At 47.3% G+C, this 15,141-nt stretch overlaps 1 protein-coding gene across 2 annotated transcripts in view; it reads left to right on the forward strand.

Moving 5' to 3' along the window:
* The window catches only part of FAM171A1 (family with sequence similarity 171 member A1), a 125,851-nt gene extending 110,870 nt beyond the window's left edge, over positions 1 to 14,981 (forward strand). For both annotated transcript variants that reach the window (XM_040645375.1, XM_040645376.1), the window contains 3 exons: positions 8,233 to 8,349; positions 11,300 to 11,414; positions 12,028 to 14,981. In XM_040645375.1, the coding sequence (XP_040501309.1) occupies positions 8,233 to 8,349; positions 11,300 to 11,414; positions 12,028 to 13,729 (1,934 nt within the window). In that variant the 3' untranslated portion in view covers positions 13,730 to 14,981. The remainder of the gene's footprint in view (positions 1 to 8,232; positions 8,350 to 11,299; positions 11,415 to 12,027) is intronic.
* The last annotated feature ends 160 nt before the right edge of the window (positions 14,982 to 15,141 follow it).

Consider the following 15,141-nt stretch of genomic DNA (forward strand, 5'->3'; position numbering starts at 1 on the left):
TCCAAAGAAGGAAACATAGCTACTCAAAGGCATGGGCTTGAATTTGGGGGAAAACAAGAAGGCTGCACCACAATATCATCAAAGTAGAAATTGTCGCCACTTCTGCTCTGCTGACAAATGTGACTTAGGGCTGATGGAGTCGAATGTTCTGATTTTTTTTTTTTTTAAAGATTTTATTTATTTATTTGACACAGATAGAGACAGCCAGTGAGAGAGGGAACACAAGCAGGGGGAGTGGGAGAGGAAGAAGCAGGCTCATAGCCGAGGAGCCTGATGTGGGGCTCGATCCCATAACGCCGGGATCATGCCCTGAGCCAAAGGCAGACGCTTAACCGCTGTGCCACCCAGGCGCCCCGAATGTTCTGATTTTTGTGAGGGATCCTGGCGTAGTTTTGTTAGAGCGTGCAGGAAAATAGACCAAATTTGACCTTGATACTTGTGTATGCACGGCTGGTAAAAAAGTATAGAAGAGGCTATAGCCCTCGATAATACAAATGCAAGCCCGGAAAAATAAGTTATATTTAGATTCTAGAGAAGTCCAGAGTATTCGGGGATCAAGAGAGACTCTGTGGTTAAAACTAGTGATAAGAAGCAGCCGTGGCAACACTTGTGAGGGATCTAAGAGGGGCCTACTTCTTAAGAAATTGTTCTCCAAAAAAATAAAGAGGAAAAAAGGAAATTGTTCTCAGAAGAGCCAGTGCCCGCGCCATGCTAGTTACTGAGCAAGAGTCACCAGAGCTGGAAAGAGGAGATGGTTACTGGCCGTGGCCAGCAGCTGAGAGGCAAGACAGTCGTGTGTCCCTACCAGCAAGTTCATGCCTGCCTCACGCGTGTATGTGTCCCACCTCTCACCATAAATGTTCCCAAATATCTCGCAGTGAAAATGTAGGTGTAGGAGTAGAAATAGCTATGTTTCACAGTGTGACTGTTTAGTACTCACCGTTGGACCGAGAGAACTTCTTGGAGGTGAGTTTTCTGAGTGGCCGTGGAATATCTTCATGAGTCTCAGCTCCTGGACCTGGTAGCATGCACCCCAGTCACCCTCAAGAGAAATCGATCGATTCGAATATGTTAGCTGCAGGAAGGAGAACACCCAGCTACAAGTATCTGTCTCTAACTGAAGGGGTGTTTATTGTTTACCTGACAAAAGCAACGTGAGACAGCTCCCGGATGGCTCGCAGGGCCCTTCAGGGCCTCTGCTGTGCCTTCCTAGCATGCCCACAGTTCACACAGCTAGAAAGTGGCAGAGCTGGCCCTCACATGCAGGATTATCTTATGCTGGGGAGGCCGTCCATGTAGTCAGCTGGCCCTTTACACTGCTGGGCTTGTATCAGCCCCACGTTGGGAGGTCTACGTGGTGACACATCTCACTGCAGGTGCAGTGGCTTGTGTCCCTGTGCATTGTCTGATGAATAAGGCGTCAACTTCAGCTTGTAATTAGTGAAAGTGTGGGTTGTCACTTACGGTTTCCTTTTCAAAATCAGTAGCACTCCTAATATCAGGGTTTTCTGCCTGTTACTAAATGCCACGATGAGTTAGCATGGCTGCTACAACGGGGACTTCCAGCCAGAGGAAATAAGGCAAGAAGAGCAAGGTAACTATGAACACTACAGGGCGTATTCAAGTTAGACATGTGTTTTGAGCCCTTTTTCATATTTTAGAGTTTTGACAGCCATTTGTTATATTTTTTAACTTACTTTGCCTTATATTTTGCAAATGAAGACTATTTCATGACTGACTTGGTCACATAGCAAGAAGGTGGCACTCTCGCTGATTGCTGAGAGAGCCCACCAGATCTTACAGGCGAGCAGAAGGCAGGTCTTTTTCTGCCTGTCAGTTCCTGGGTGTAATAATCTTTGTGGTTAAACATAGCTTCCAAATTAAGAACTCATTGTGCTTCATGCACAGCAAACCTTACCAGCTGAATACATAACTAATTCATTTTCAAAAGGTTAGGACCACATTTCAACAAAGTATGTATTCTTGAAAATATCTCTCAGTCTTTCTACTGGGTAAGGTGTAACTTTAGTTGATAATACAAACAAAATCATAATCCAGACAAAAACTGATCTGAGGGTGTAGTGTGGAAGGAAAGAAATACTGAACTTGGATTCAGAACACTACTGTTGGGTAACTGGTTTTGTTCCCCAGTCCCCCACACTGCCTGTGGACATGACAAAGACACGATTTTAAGAAGGTGGGTCACCTAGTTCCCGGGGGCAGACTGCAGTGGGAGGGAGGTGGTGAGAGAGCAGAGCTGATAAGAGGAACACTGGTAGCAGCATAGAGGAAGGGAGGAGAGAAGGAAGCAGAGGAGAGGCAGAGGGAAGGAGGGAGGGGGAGGGAGGGGAAACAAGCACAGGTATGGGAGGGTGTAGCAAATGGAGGAGGAAACACCTCCATTCCTCAATATTTTAGAACCGAGCATTGTAGCTGGTCATGATCATGGCTCTGAGTTATCGTGAAAAATCAAAACTATATTCAATATTATAAGGCAGCAGTAAATGACACTTTCTAGAATTTTTGTTAAAACTTCCATTTCACATCTTGGCAAATAAAACCCAAGCTGTATAGAAGAAGAGCTTCGAAACCGTGTTGAGGAGATGTCCTGGGGTTGCCATGGTGGGCGGGTTGGGGGGAGGAGGAGTGTTCCGTTCACCTTCATGCAGAGAAGCTTATCTTACATCTTTATATAGGAATTTCTGTGTAAGATTTCATTAAAGGGAGAGAGTTCAAATGCTTTAGAAAACTACTTGAAAACTACTGATGAAGACATTTCAGTAACACAGACTGCCTTTCCTCAGTGATGCCGGAGGAGCCACTCTATAACCTGAACACACGTTCAGTCCCCAGTAATAGACGGGCCACAGACCATGGTCGGAGGCACACAGAGCTGCCAGGCTACTCCCAGCAGACCCACGCAACAGCTGGACAGCTGCGCCTGAGATAGGTGGCAGCCTGGCCAGGCCAGTGGGGTGGGGCATGAGGAAGCACGGGGGCCCGCCTGCCGCCCGCACACCTTCACGCACACCCACTTGACACTCTGCATGGCCCAGCAGCTGCCTCGATTGCCCACCTGTGAAGAGGACCCTGAGAGAGTCCAGCAGGCCCTCCACGGAAAGTGATGGGAAGAGGCTGGAAGGAAGAGTTCGGAGCACGGAGGAGGAGAACCACAGGCGTGAAGTGGGTCTAAGAAAACCAGCTGTGCTGGGCTGCTCTTAGGACAGGAGGGGCTTCTCCATATCTGGACCACAGAGGAGACCAGCTTAGCTGGGACAGCTGTTGTACTGACCGGGAGCACAGAGGCCGCCCCAGCCAGGAGGCAGGTGGGCAGAGCAGAGGAGCACGAGAAGCTGGAGCTGTCGTCTGTCCACACAGCAGGAGCAACCCAGGGCCCTCCTGGTTCTGTCTGAGCAGTGCCTGAGTCCGTTCCCCCTCCCCGGATGAGAGGGACCCCCACTCCTGGCACCCTGGTCGCAGGAGCTGTGCTCACGTAGCCCTTACTCAACAGAAGAGACTTCCCAGAGGTCTGTATATTCTGCTGGGCAGGATCACCAGCGAAGCTTCCCGGCACCCGTTCCCGAACGGGGAGCACAGGAATCTCTTCACGTGTACCGGCTCCTCAGGTGGGAAGTCGTCCTCATCCCGCGGCATCAGGATCTCACTAATGAGAAGCATATGTTCTAGCACACAATTCATTAATTCTCATATTCCCCGTAGCTGATTTCCTCCCACAAAACACGGAAAGCTTGGAAATGGTGTTTGCCAATAACAGCATGACGTTGAATCCTGAGATAGTGTTCCCCTTTATTCACTGAAGACGTGTGTGTGTTGCAGAAAACCTAGGCCAAAGTAAATGCCTCTTTCCCAGCTGGCTTTGTTCCCTTCAGTCTGAATTTTACCCACACTTCGGTAAGGAGGTCTTTCCTGACAACCACACCCAGCTTTTCACAGTAGGTGATCTGATAGTTTTGGGGTTGCATGAAGAGGCCTCTATCATTCTCAGCTACTATTGAGCTCCTATGCCAAGGATATTTCTTGGTGCTGGGATGAAGATAAAAGGAATATAGGACTCAGGCCCCAACTCACGGAGCCTGCAGTCGGAGAGAGGAAGCATGACGTAGGCCACAGGGGGGTTAGCAACGGAAGCGACGTATATTTTGGAAAAGTGATGCGTTGACACATGCCCCAGGAGTGCCAAGATGTGGGAAGATCCTTGAGTTCTGGAGGCACTCAAGATAAGCTCGTGACGTGACTTGAGTCTTGAAAGATGGGTAGGTTTCTGGAAGAGAGAAAAACCACAGGCGAGTAGAGCAGCAGAGGCCGGCAAAGCCACAGACTTAAGTCAGGGGTACACTGTGTGAGCTGACGTTTGAGGAGCTGAGCGTCTGGAGGGGGGCGCTGGAGGGGCAGGTGGGGAGAAGAGCTCTGAGCACGCCCTGCCTCCACTTACCAGGCCCAGGGCCTCCCATTTGTTTTCTTCTTTTTCTTTTTTTATTAAGTTTTTTATTTTAATTCCGGTTAGTTAACCTACACTGTTATCTTAGTTTCAGGTGTACAATACAGTGATTCAGCAAGTCCATACATAGCTCGGTGCTCATTGCGAGAAGTGTGCCCTTCATCCCCTTCACCTGTTTCACCCCTTCCCCCACCCTCCTCCCCTCTGGTTCTCTATAGTTGAGAGTCTGTTTTTTGTCTCTCTCTCTCTTCTTTTTCTCTTTTGCTCGTTTGTTTTGTTCCCTACATTCCACATATGAGTGAAATCATATGGTATTTGTCTTTCTCTGACTGACTGACTTAGCATTATACGCTCTAGCTCCATCCATGTCACTGCATATGGCAAAACCTTATTCTTTTTGTGGCTGAGTAATATTCCATTACTCACCCCACCCCACATCTGCTTTATCCATTCATCTATCGGTGAACACTGGGGCTGTTTCCATGATTTGGCTATCGCTGTGATAAACAGGGACATATGGATCCCTTTGAAATAGTGTTTTTCTATTTGGGGGGTAAATACCCAGTGGTGCAATTACTGGATCATAGAGTAGTTCTATTTTTAACTTTTTGAGGAACCTCCATACCATTTTTAATGGCGTTGGAAGCCCTTCCCAGCCCTTCCCGGCAGACGGTAAACTCCTTTCCAGCCTGTCCCTCCGGCGCCACCCTGCCTCCATCCTATCCCCAGACATCTTCCAAGCTACACTTCCCATGCCTTCCTGCACACTGCTTCCTCCTCCTCTTCCTCTTGGTGTCCTCCCCATCCCACCCCCAGCTGACAGTGCCGCCAGTTCTTCAAAACTTAAATCATCCATAAGCCTTCTCCGCCTTCCCTGCGCTCCCCAAGCAGGTGCTCAAAGCAGTGGCATGTTCTCTAGTCACTGGCCTTTCTGGCTCCTGCCTGCACCACTGCCACCACTGCCAAGCTGGGGCCCTCCAGGCTGGACTGGGGAGTGGGGGGTGGGGTCCGTTCACCAGGCTTGCCCCCAGTTTAGCTGGGAGATATTTTAGAAGTGTTTTCCGGTTGATGTGCTTGTGTTGCAGAAGACGGAGGCAACTTAGCGGTCACGTTTGCATGAGCAGCAATTAGGACCCGTGAGCTTCAGGTCTTTCTGTCTGGGTCCCTCCAGCCTCACCTGATACCCACTCCGTTTGCAGATCAGGGACTCAACCCAACCTGGAGAAAACTGCAAATTGAAGAGTGCACGCCGCCTCCTGGCCGAGGTGGAGATCCTGGCAGGGCTGCATTGTGGGAGAGCGCCAGGGGGAGTAGGATGTGGTGTGGAAGTCAGGGACCGAACAGCACGGGATCCCCAAGCAGAAAACTGGAAACGGTAGCCAACAGTTGGCTCCCTACCTTCACAGAAGCTTTCTTCCCAAACATAGAAAGCCTTAAGCTGCAGGTGTCAAAGGTCCCTCATTTCCATCTCCCCAGGAGCGCTTGTTAAAAAACAAAATTCAGTGGAGTACATTTGAAGATTTAGTTGGCTTTATTACATGATTCATGAATTGGGCAGCATCCCACGTAGCAAGCAGAGGGGAAGAGCTCCGTTGAGCTAAAGAAGAGAAAGGTTTCTAAGGGCAGAGAGAGGGCGTAAATAAAAGAAGAGAGGACTTTATTAGCAAGGAATGCACTGTTGAGGCAATGTTGCCCTCCTAAGGGGAGCGAAAGGGGTCTCTCAGGAAATTCCCTAGTATTGACCAAGAAATTCTGTGTTGACTGGTTAAAGGTTACATACCTGCGGGGTCAAAACTGCAGTTAGGTTAGGTATTAAGTCTCCGTTTACAGACTTGGGGCCTTAAGCTAAGTGACACCGTTGTGGGCCTGTGGTTTTGTTTTTTCACACTCTGTAGAACTGAGTGATGCTCTGAGTTGCTAAATCATCTCTGGGTTGGTGTTCTTCAGCCAATGCATCTGAATTGGGCATCCTTGTTCTCTACTCATTTGAGAAACTTTCCAGTTTGTAGTCTTGTCTACCACGACTCTACCTGTTGCTTGGGAAGGTCCGACAATGCAAGGTGCATGCTGACACCTAGCCTCGCCCACCTTCCTCCTTTGTTTAACTGCTGTCTGAGTGGAGGAGGAGGTGAGCGAGATTGGAGGCTTTGCCACGGGCACCTTTCCACCCACTGCATTTGAATGTTGCTATGGCAACTGATAGGTCCTCGAAGCAGCACCAAGTATTGTTTCTTTCTTCCGGGGAGAACAATCCACTGTTGCCGATTCAGTGATGTGTGTGCACAGGAAAAGCCAGAATTTGGAGACTAGAGGGAATGGTTGGTGCACATGGGCATTTAGGCCTCAAGGGGACACGGTTGCACACATGGCCATTTCAGGTAGTGGGACATTATGGAGCGGGCTCATCGGTGGAGCACCCTGGGCGTTGAGGCAGGGCAGGAGCCCTGCTAAGTGAGGCCGCCACACCGGTGGGCTGGGGTGGGTGTACGTGGACGGCTGGAGGGCCTGGCTAGCACTCTCCCTTGCCTTCTACTGCCAGCCACCATCATGGGCCTCGAAGCAAGGTTCTCTGCCTGGGAGGCAGGTAACAGCCAAACAACCCTGGGTGTTGGGTCTGTGCCTGGAAAAATTAAAAAGTGGAAAAGTCACCTAATGTTGGGAAGGTTTGTGGGAGATGCAGCAGGGTAGATTAATGATCTGGACCCTGAGAAGAAATAGCGTGGACCCTGAGACAGACAGATGGACAGATGTGGGTCTGCTCCTGCTCTGCTATGTACCCCTGAGGTACCTCTCCAATCTCCAGTGTCCTCATACAAAAAGAGAAAATAAGTCCTATTCTGTAGAGTTGCTGAGAGACTGTAAACAATGCGTATAAAACACATCAGCTATGACCAGCCTGGACGTAGTAGGTGCTCATTAATGTTAAATACTAATTAATAATGGAAAGCATGGATATGGACCTATCCAGTGTTTCCCAGCACCAGAATCAACTGGAAGCTTTTTAAAATACTCACCTAAGGGGATCCCTGGGTGACTCAGTCGGTTGAGTGTCCGACTCTTGGTTTTGGCTCAGGTCATGATCGCAGGATGGTGAGATGGAGCCCTGCTTCGGGCTTCACACTTGGTAGCAAGTCTGCTTGGGGTTCTCTCCTTCTTCCTCCCAATGCCCACACATGCTCGCTCTCTCTCTCTCTCTCTCAAAACAAATAAATAAATAAATAAATCTTTAAAAATAAATAAATAAATAAGTGCCTCTAAACCAGGTTTACAAGGTTAGAATTTGCAAAAATGAGACCAAGAAATCTATGTATGTATTTTTTTTTAAATGTCCATAAGTAATTCTGATGTAACCAGTGTGTAATTTTGGACAGGAAATTTGCTTATTTTCTTGAGAACGAAGAGTATAAACAATGCTGGATTTCTCCCCCCACCCTTTTTTTCACTCCCACCAACCCTTGTCTTGCAACCTTTATTCTACTAAACTCCAAAGCTTTCTGGTAGAATTATCTGTGTTTGGAAGCAAGGATGTTTGAGAAAGTGGTTGAAAGTAATATTTAATCAGAACGGCAAGGAAAAACTAAAGTATCGTCTTTCCTGAAAGAAGCTGAAAAGAACCCACGGAAAGCTTATGCCGTCCCTAGATGACATTTGGACCGTGTTGGCTACCTGATGGGTCAACAAACATGACATTTAAGGTGACTGGTGGTGATATGTGTAAGCCTGAAATAGGAGTTTAGCGTGCGTGCAGCTGAAGTTTTTTCTGCATCCCACAGGAACGTGGCTGAAGAGCGGTCTAGGCCTTGTGCACCAGGAGGGTAGCCAGCGGACGTGGACGTACATTGCCCCTCAGTTGGGCTACTGGGTGGCGGCCATGTCTCCTCCCAACCCAGGTAACACGAAGCCAACACCCGTGATGGTGGGCAGTGATTTCTTTGAGGGTTCAGGCTAAGTATGCTTTTGGAAATTACTTCAGCAGGGAGATCACATCTTACTCAGAAATGGTGGAGAAGGGCACCTGCCTGGCCCAGTGGGTGGACCCTGTGACTCTTGATCTCAGGGTCGTGAGTTCGAGCCCCACACTGGGTGGAGAGATGACTTTTAAAAAATGGTTGAAAGTCTGAAAATCAAATGATGGAATGAAGGTATTTTGTGGGGGTGGGGGAGTTCTGGTTGTGACTCTCCCGTCTAGGATAAGAATACACAGAACATACTCCTGTCTCTTGTCTCTGTTTTGCTCGGACAGCTGCCATAGGGAATTCCTAATCTAAAGCCCACAGAGGCAGTTCAGACCTCCTCCCTAATTCCAGAAACAGCTGTGGCCTGTAGTAAGTGAAATGTGGGGGAAGGGCACTCCTCAGAGCTGCTGGCAGGCAGTCCCCATTGGAGCCTTCTTGGGGCAAAAAGCTTGATTTGGCATTTCCTAAAGGCTTAAAAACAAACCAGTTCCTCTGTGTCTAGAACAATATTCATCTCCATTTAGCATATGTGAATTAATTCATATCTTTTTTAAAACGTGACTAAAAAAATTTTTTTGACCTATATGCCCTAAGTTATCCCAATGAATATTCTAGAATTGTTTCTTAAAGTAGTCATCTTTGGAGAATGCTTTCCAATGATGGCTTCTGTTGCTCAAAATGCCTTTAGAATCTGTGTCACTTGGACTGCGTTCCTTAATGAAACGTTCCCTCGGTGGCCAATCTTTATGCTCAGAGGGCCCCTTTGATTTTTCTTAGACATATGTCTAAGAGTCCTGCACAGCCAAATCTGGTGAATAAAGTAGGTAATTGAGCTAGGTCAAAATGTGCTATGATTAAAAGCTGTCTCTCGTCGTGAGGGAGTCCAAAATATTTTAGCGGTGGAATTACCACTGGAATGAACATTGAGACGCCCGAGGTAACTAATTCGATGGAGGTGTTGAGACATCCGTCCCATTCACTTTCTGTTCCCATACTGAGAAAACGTGCATTTCCCATCCATGTTTCAAGAGTCTGTGTTTCCCTTTGTGATAGTGTTCTTGTAGCAGTAGAGGTGTGAGCCAGGTACAGAAATGCCCCCGTCTCCACATCTGAAATATCTAGAATATGACTAAGGGGAAGGAACGAACGAAAATAAATTCCTCAAGTACCAAGTAGAGGCCGCAAAGCCCATGCATTACAGTTAACGTTCATTTGAGATAGATTTCCGACAACCATGGGTCTCCATTTGCCCATCATGCCACAGAATAATAGATACTCTGTAAAGAGGGCAGAAAGAACTTCTTGCTGTAGGTCCACCAACCTTTCCTGCTGTGAAGGAAGAGACAAAAGTCTATAAAAAGCGTACAGAGCACAGCCCCTGGTGGCATTTAATGTAGAAACACATATATTAGTAACCTCACAGCCATCCCTCTTATTAAAACAAATTACAGTGATGCTGTGCCTTCATGAGCCCAAAACCAACAAGAAAATAATTAGGGCTTTTTTTCTTTCATTCTCCAGTTCAGAAGGAAATTAAGTTCGGCTGTGAACTTTCTAGAGATTTCCATTGGCAGAAGTTAAGATAATAACATCTTAAGTACTTACAGGATTGAGTTTGAGTTACTTGGAAATGACTTTTATGTGTATCCCAGATTTCTTGGTGACTTCCGCCAAGGCATTGCCCGTGTCTCTGGGAGTCGTCTCTGGGTAAAACTTGGTTTTCTGGACGATTAAGGCAGTGTATAGTTGCCAATTATTTTTCCAACTTTCGTACATATTCACTCCACTCACCTCATTGAAGTGTTTGAGAGAGAATGGCGGTACCTTTTGAACTTAAGTAATGTCACTATTTTCAAAAACTAGTACACCTCCTTGGGTTTATCTAGCTCTTGAGTGGTCTCCTTGCAACGATTTTTGAAGAAATCTAACCCTTCCAATATCAAGAATCAATAAGTAAACGGGTGTTTATGGTGCATAGTGATCATAAGCATTTCAACCTGACATAATGAAAAACTACATTCCTTCCCTCCCATCTGTTGGCTCACTGCCAGGATGCCTGGACACCAGTGTGTCCCCCAATATTATAATTTGGGGAGGTTTTCATTGTTGCTTTCAATCTGTCGTCAGTGCCATTAAGATGGATTCTTGCTACTATTGAATATAAAGAGTAAGTTAAACTCCCTTTTGGGATTCTTTACAACGTAAATTAAGAAGAAAATATGTTTGTCTCCGGTACCTTGTCTGAAAGTTCTGAAGCGCTCTGTGGCCAGTGTCAAGTTCACCATTTTGAAAAGGCACTATAGAGGAAGATTTTATTTTTAAAAAATAGAAGGCATTTTAGAAACGCTTGACAACCCCTAATAAGCTGTGGAATTTTTTTTAAGTCCTACCCGATGTGTTTCATACATTTTAACTGATTCATTTAGGCAAAGGGCCCTCCATGCAGTAATAATCGTCCAGGGGAAGTAAGAATAAAATCTTGTGATTTTTTTTTTCTCCTGCAGTACGAAATCGCCAGATATTCAGGCCATCTCTCTAAGAGTCCCACTCATTATGTTATCATGCATCTTTTTTCTTTCATTGAAAGATCGCGTCTTTAGAATGCTGAGCATGCTACCGAATGCAGCTCTCTTCCGGGCTAAGGAGGGACCCTTGACACTGCATTTAGTGTTTGGGTATTCAGACTGCTCCCGGCCACAGCTGCTCCGGGGACGGTCCTGGTAATCCCTTTCCATTGAGAGAAATTATGATGATCTGTAATTGCATCATCTAAAGGGTGTTTGCATCTGGCCGGGAAGAGTAAGGAAAACATAGGCTCTCCGTTCAGTGTCCCTCTTCTTTCAAGGTGTTCTCCAATCTAAAATGCCCTTTTCTGACCTTCTAGGTCCCGTTGTCACACAGGACATTACCACGTATCACACGGTGTTTCTTTTGGCCATTTTAGGAGGAATGGCTTTCATACTTTTGGTTTTGCTGTGTCTCCTTTTATATTATTGCAGGTAAAGTTTTACCTTTTTGGCAATCTCTTTTTTAATTTGGAATTTCTTGGGCAAGCATTGATACTGAGGTCTTTTTTTTTCTTTTCTTTTTCTGAATCAAGGTCCTTTTTTTCTCATAAAAAAATATCTAAGAACTGAACATTTGTCCTTAAAGTTGTGAACAAATGAACGTGATGTGGGGGCATGCTGTTTATAAGTTTGCTCAGAAGGGGAGTTTTTTGGTTTTTTTTTTTTTAAGTGTGACCGTTACCATGATTTGTTCAGAATATTCCTAAACACTGATTAAGAGATGATATTCTCAAGGACAAAGCAGAACTAAAATTCTTATTTTGATGCCTCGGCTATTCCATTTGTGAGAATGTTTGTTGTCGACTCTTGGGGGACCGCTTTTGAATGAATAACCTGGTGGAACGTATAAAAGCCTGCAGGTGAAATCTGCAGATTGTGCTGTTTGGAATCAAAATAAGGCTGAGGGTGTGGGGTGAGAAGGCTTCTGGCTGCCGGGTAGTCGTTTCGTTTCTTCCTGTGGAAATGGAGCATTGAGATTTTGCGTGGACCTTTACTGCTACGAGAATCTTTAACCTTTGGGTTTGGATTTTATCTTTGACCGCAGGCGGAAGTGCTTGAAACCTCGTCAGCACCACAGAAAACTGCAACTTCCGGTAGCCCTGGAGAGTTCCAAAAGGGATCAGTCGACTTCCATGTCTCACATCAACTTGCTCTTTTCTCGTCGGGAGTCAGAATTCCCCGGCCCGCTCTCTGTCACCACCCACGGCCGCCCAGACGCCCCAGGGCCCAAGGAGCTGATGAGCAGGGTCCATTTGGAAATGATGTCTTCCAACGGAGAAGGGGACACGCACACCCCCATGCTAAAGCTCTCCTACAGCACCTCGCAGGAATTCAGCTCTCGGGAGGAGCTTCTCTCTCACAAGGAAGAGGATAAAAGCCAAATCTCCTTTGATAACCTGACGCCAAGTGGGACGTTGGGAAAAGAGTACCACAAGTCTGTGGAGATTTTCCCCTTAAAGTCCAGGAAATCTCTGGAAAGAGAAGGCTGTGAGTCCCCTGGCAACAGTGAGTACAGGAGGAGCTACAATGCCATGCTTTCCCAGCCTTTGTTTGAAAAGCAAGACAGAGACGGTCAGGCCTCTGTTAACCATCTTCCCACAGGAAGCAAGCTCACCATTCAGGAGCATATGTACCCCGCGCCTTCATCTCCCGAAAAGGAGCAGCTGCTGGACCGCAGGCCTACTGAGTGTATGATGTCGCGGTCAGTAGACCACCTGGAGAGACCCGCATCCTTTCCTCGGCCCGGCCAGTTGATCTGCTGTAGTTCCGTGGACCAGGTCAATGACAGCGTTTACAGAAAGGTATTACCTGCCTTGGTCATCCCTGCTCATTACATGAAACTCCCGGGGGACCATTCCTATGTGGGCCAGCCCCTGGTCGTTCCGGCCGACCAGCAGCTGGAGATCGAAAGACTGCAGGCTGAGCTCTCCAGTCCTCACACAGGGATCTTCCCGCACCCCTCCTCCCAGATCCAAGCGCAGCCCCTGTCGTGCCAGGCAATCTCCCAGCAGCACTTGCAGGATGCAGGCGCCCGGGAGTGGACCCCGCAAGGTGCGTCCATGTCAGAGTCTCTCTCCATCCCAGCATCCCTGAACGATGCGGCCTTGGCTCAGATGAACAGCGAGGTCCAACTCCTGACCGAAAAGGCTCTGATGGAACTTGGGGGTGGGAAGCCACTCCCGCACCCCCGGGCGTGGTTCGTCTCTCTGGACGGCAGGTCCAATGCGCACGTTAGACATTCGTACATTGATCTCCAAAGAGCTGGAAGGAACGGAAGTAATGACGCCAGCTTGGATTCTGGCGTGGATATGAATGAACCAAAATCTGCCCGGAAGGGAAGAGGAGACCCCTTGTCTCTTGCGCAGAACCACCCAGTGGTCCAGGAACATCCGCAGAAAGAGCCGAGGGCCGCAGATAGCACCTCCTACACGCAGCTCGTGTACCTGGACGAGATGGACCAAAGCGGCAGTGAGTGCGGTACCACCGTGTGCACCCCCGAGGACAGTACCCTGCGGTGCCTGCTGGATGGCTCCGGCCGGAGAAGCGGCGGCCAGCTGCCCAGCCTGCAGGAGGAGACGACCAAACGAACCTCGGACGTGCCCCCGGAGCCGCTCGCCAGCCCCGAACAGAGAAGATCTGCTCAGGAGGACGACGAAGAGGAAGATGAGGAGGACCAGGGAGAAGACAAGAAGAGCCCCTGGCAGAAACGGGAGGAGAGACCCCTGATGGCGTTTAACATTAAATGAGCTATCACAGAGACACCCGACCATGGAATATAATACAGTTGCCAAAAATTCTTTCTTACAGAAGCGTTTACCTGTTCGTGGAAGACGTTGAACAGCGGCGTCCTTGGGAGTGGACTTTCGCTGCGTCACGGTTCACTGTGTAAATGTCAGAAAAGAATCAAAGTTATGACTCAGAATATAAGGATGATGTTAACGGTTGCCTCGCCTCCAGGGAAATGGCTGAACGTAGCGTCCGGACGTCACCCCACGTCTTGGACACTGAGAAACCCCAAGTGGTGTTGCTACGGTTCTGCTGATCACCTCAGTTCTCCCTCAGATTCTGGGAACAGATGAAACTCTTTTCACATTGCTTGAATCCATTTTATCACGATTATGCTCCTGTGAAGTTATTATTGAGAAATTAGCTTAGCACTTAGTGTCTCGAGGTATGCATTATCTCAAAGGAAAGCTATGCATTGCTGCTTCGTGCTCTTAGTTTGCTTAGGGTTTTTGCTTTGGTTAGGTTTCGTTTAGGGTTTGCTTTTTTAAAAAAACAAAAACAAAAAAATGCGATTTGGTTGTAAAGATTTACTTCGTTCGTTTTCATCTGTTCTGCTTCTCGGTGGTTTATTTCGGTGTCTCCTTCCGGGAACCCCTGAGTGTCACCTCTTAACATCCAAGCCTTTTAAATGAAATCGTACTGAAGTTTTTATCAGCTGAGAGCCCTTCAATTCTGGTCCCATTAACTCCAAGTGCCTTTTTTACAGTGACAACAACAGTCCCTCACCTTTCTTCTTCTTCTTCTTTTTTTCTTTCTTAACTCCTTTAATTGAACTGCCTGGATTTTATAAAGTTATTAAATGATACCCCTTTTCTTTAAACTGCATGCTGCCAAGTGCCCGTTTGTGCTCCGAATTCTCATTTCAACACAGTGTTCTCTCTAGTTCCCATGTGTGACGTGGATTCTGTTGAGCTAAGGTAGACTAGAGGACACTTTAGAGATCCCCTTCCCTCCTCTATCCCTTCGGCCACTAGCCACCATTATGGTTTCATTGGCTGTCTGTATATACGGTTATGTATTAACTCGGGAATCCTATGGGCTGATCTTGCTCACCAGACATGGAGTATGAACTGAGCAAGTGAATGTGACTATTACAGAAATCGTATGTACTATCCGAAAGTGCCAGAAATGACTCTTCTGTGCATTCTCCTTACAGAGCTGCTTGGTTATCCAAAAATGAAAATTCAAAATAAATGCTGAAGAAAATAAAAATATCCTGTCGTTCTTTTCATTCACTCTGAGCCATTATTTGTTGTTTCAGAGTTGCTATTAAGAATTTGCTCTTGGGGCTCCTGGGTTAAGCGTGTGCCTTTGGCTCAGGTCATGATCCCAGTGTCCTGGGATCAAGCCCCACAACGAGCTCCCTGCTCAG

This window comes from Ursus maritimus, unplaced genomic scaffold (assembly GCF_017311325.1).
Source record: "Ursus maritimus isolate PB19 unplaced genomic scaffold, ASM1731132v1 scaffold_31, whole genome shotgun sequence".
Lineage (NCBI taxonomy): Eukaryota > Metazoa > Chordata > Mammalia > Carnivora > Ursidae > Ursus > Ursus maritimus.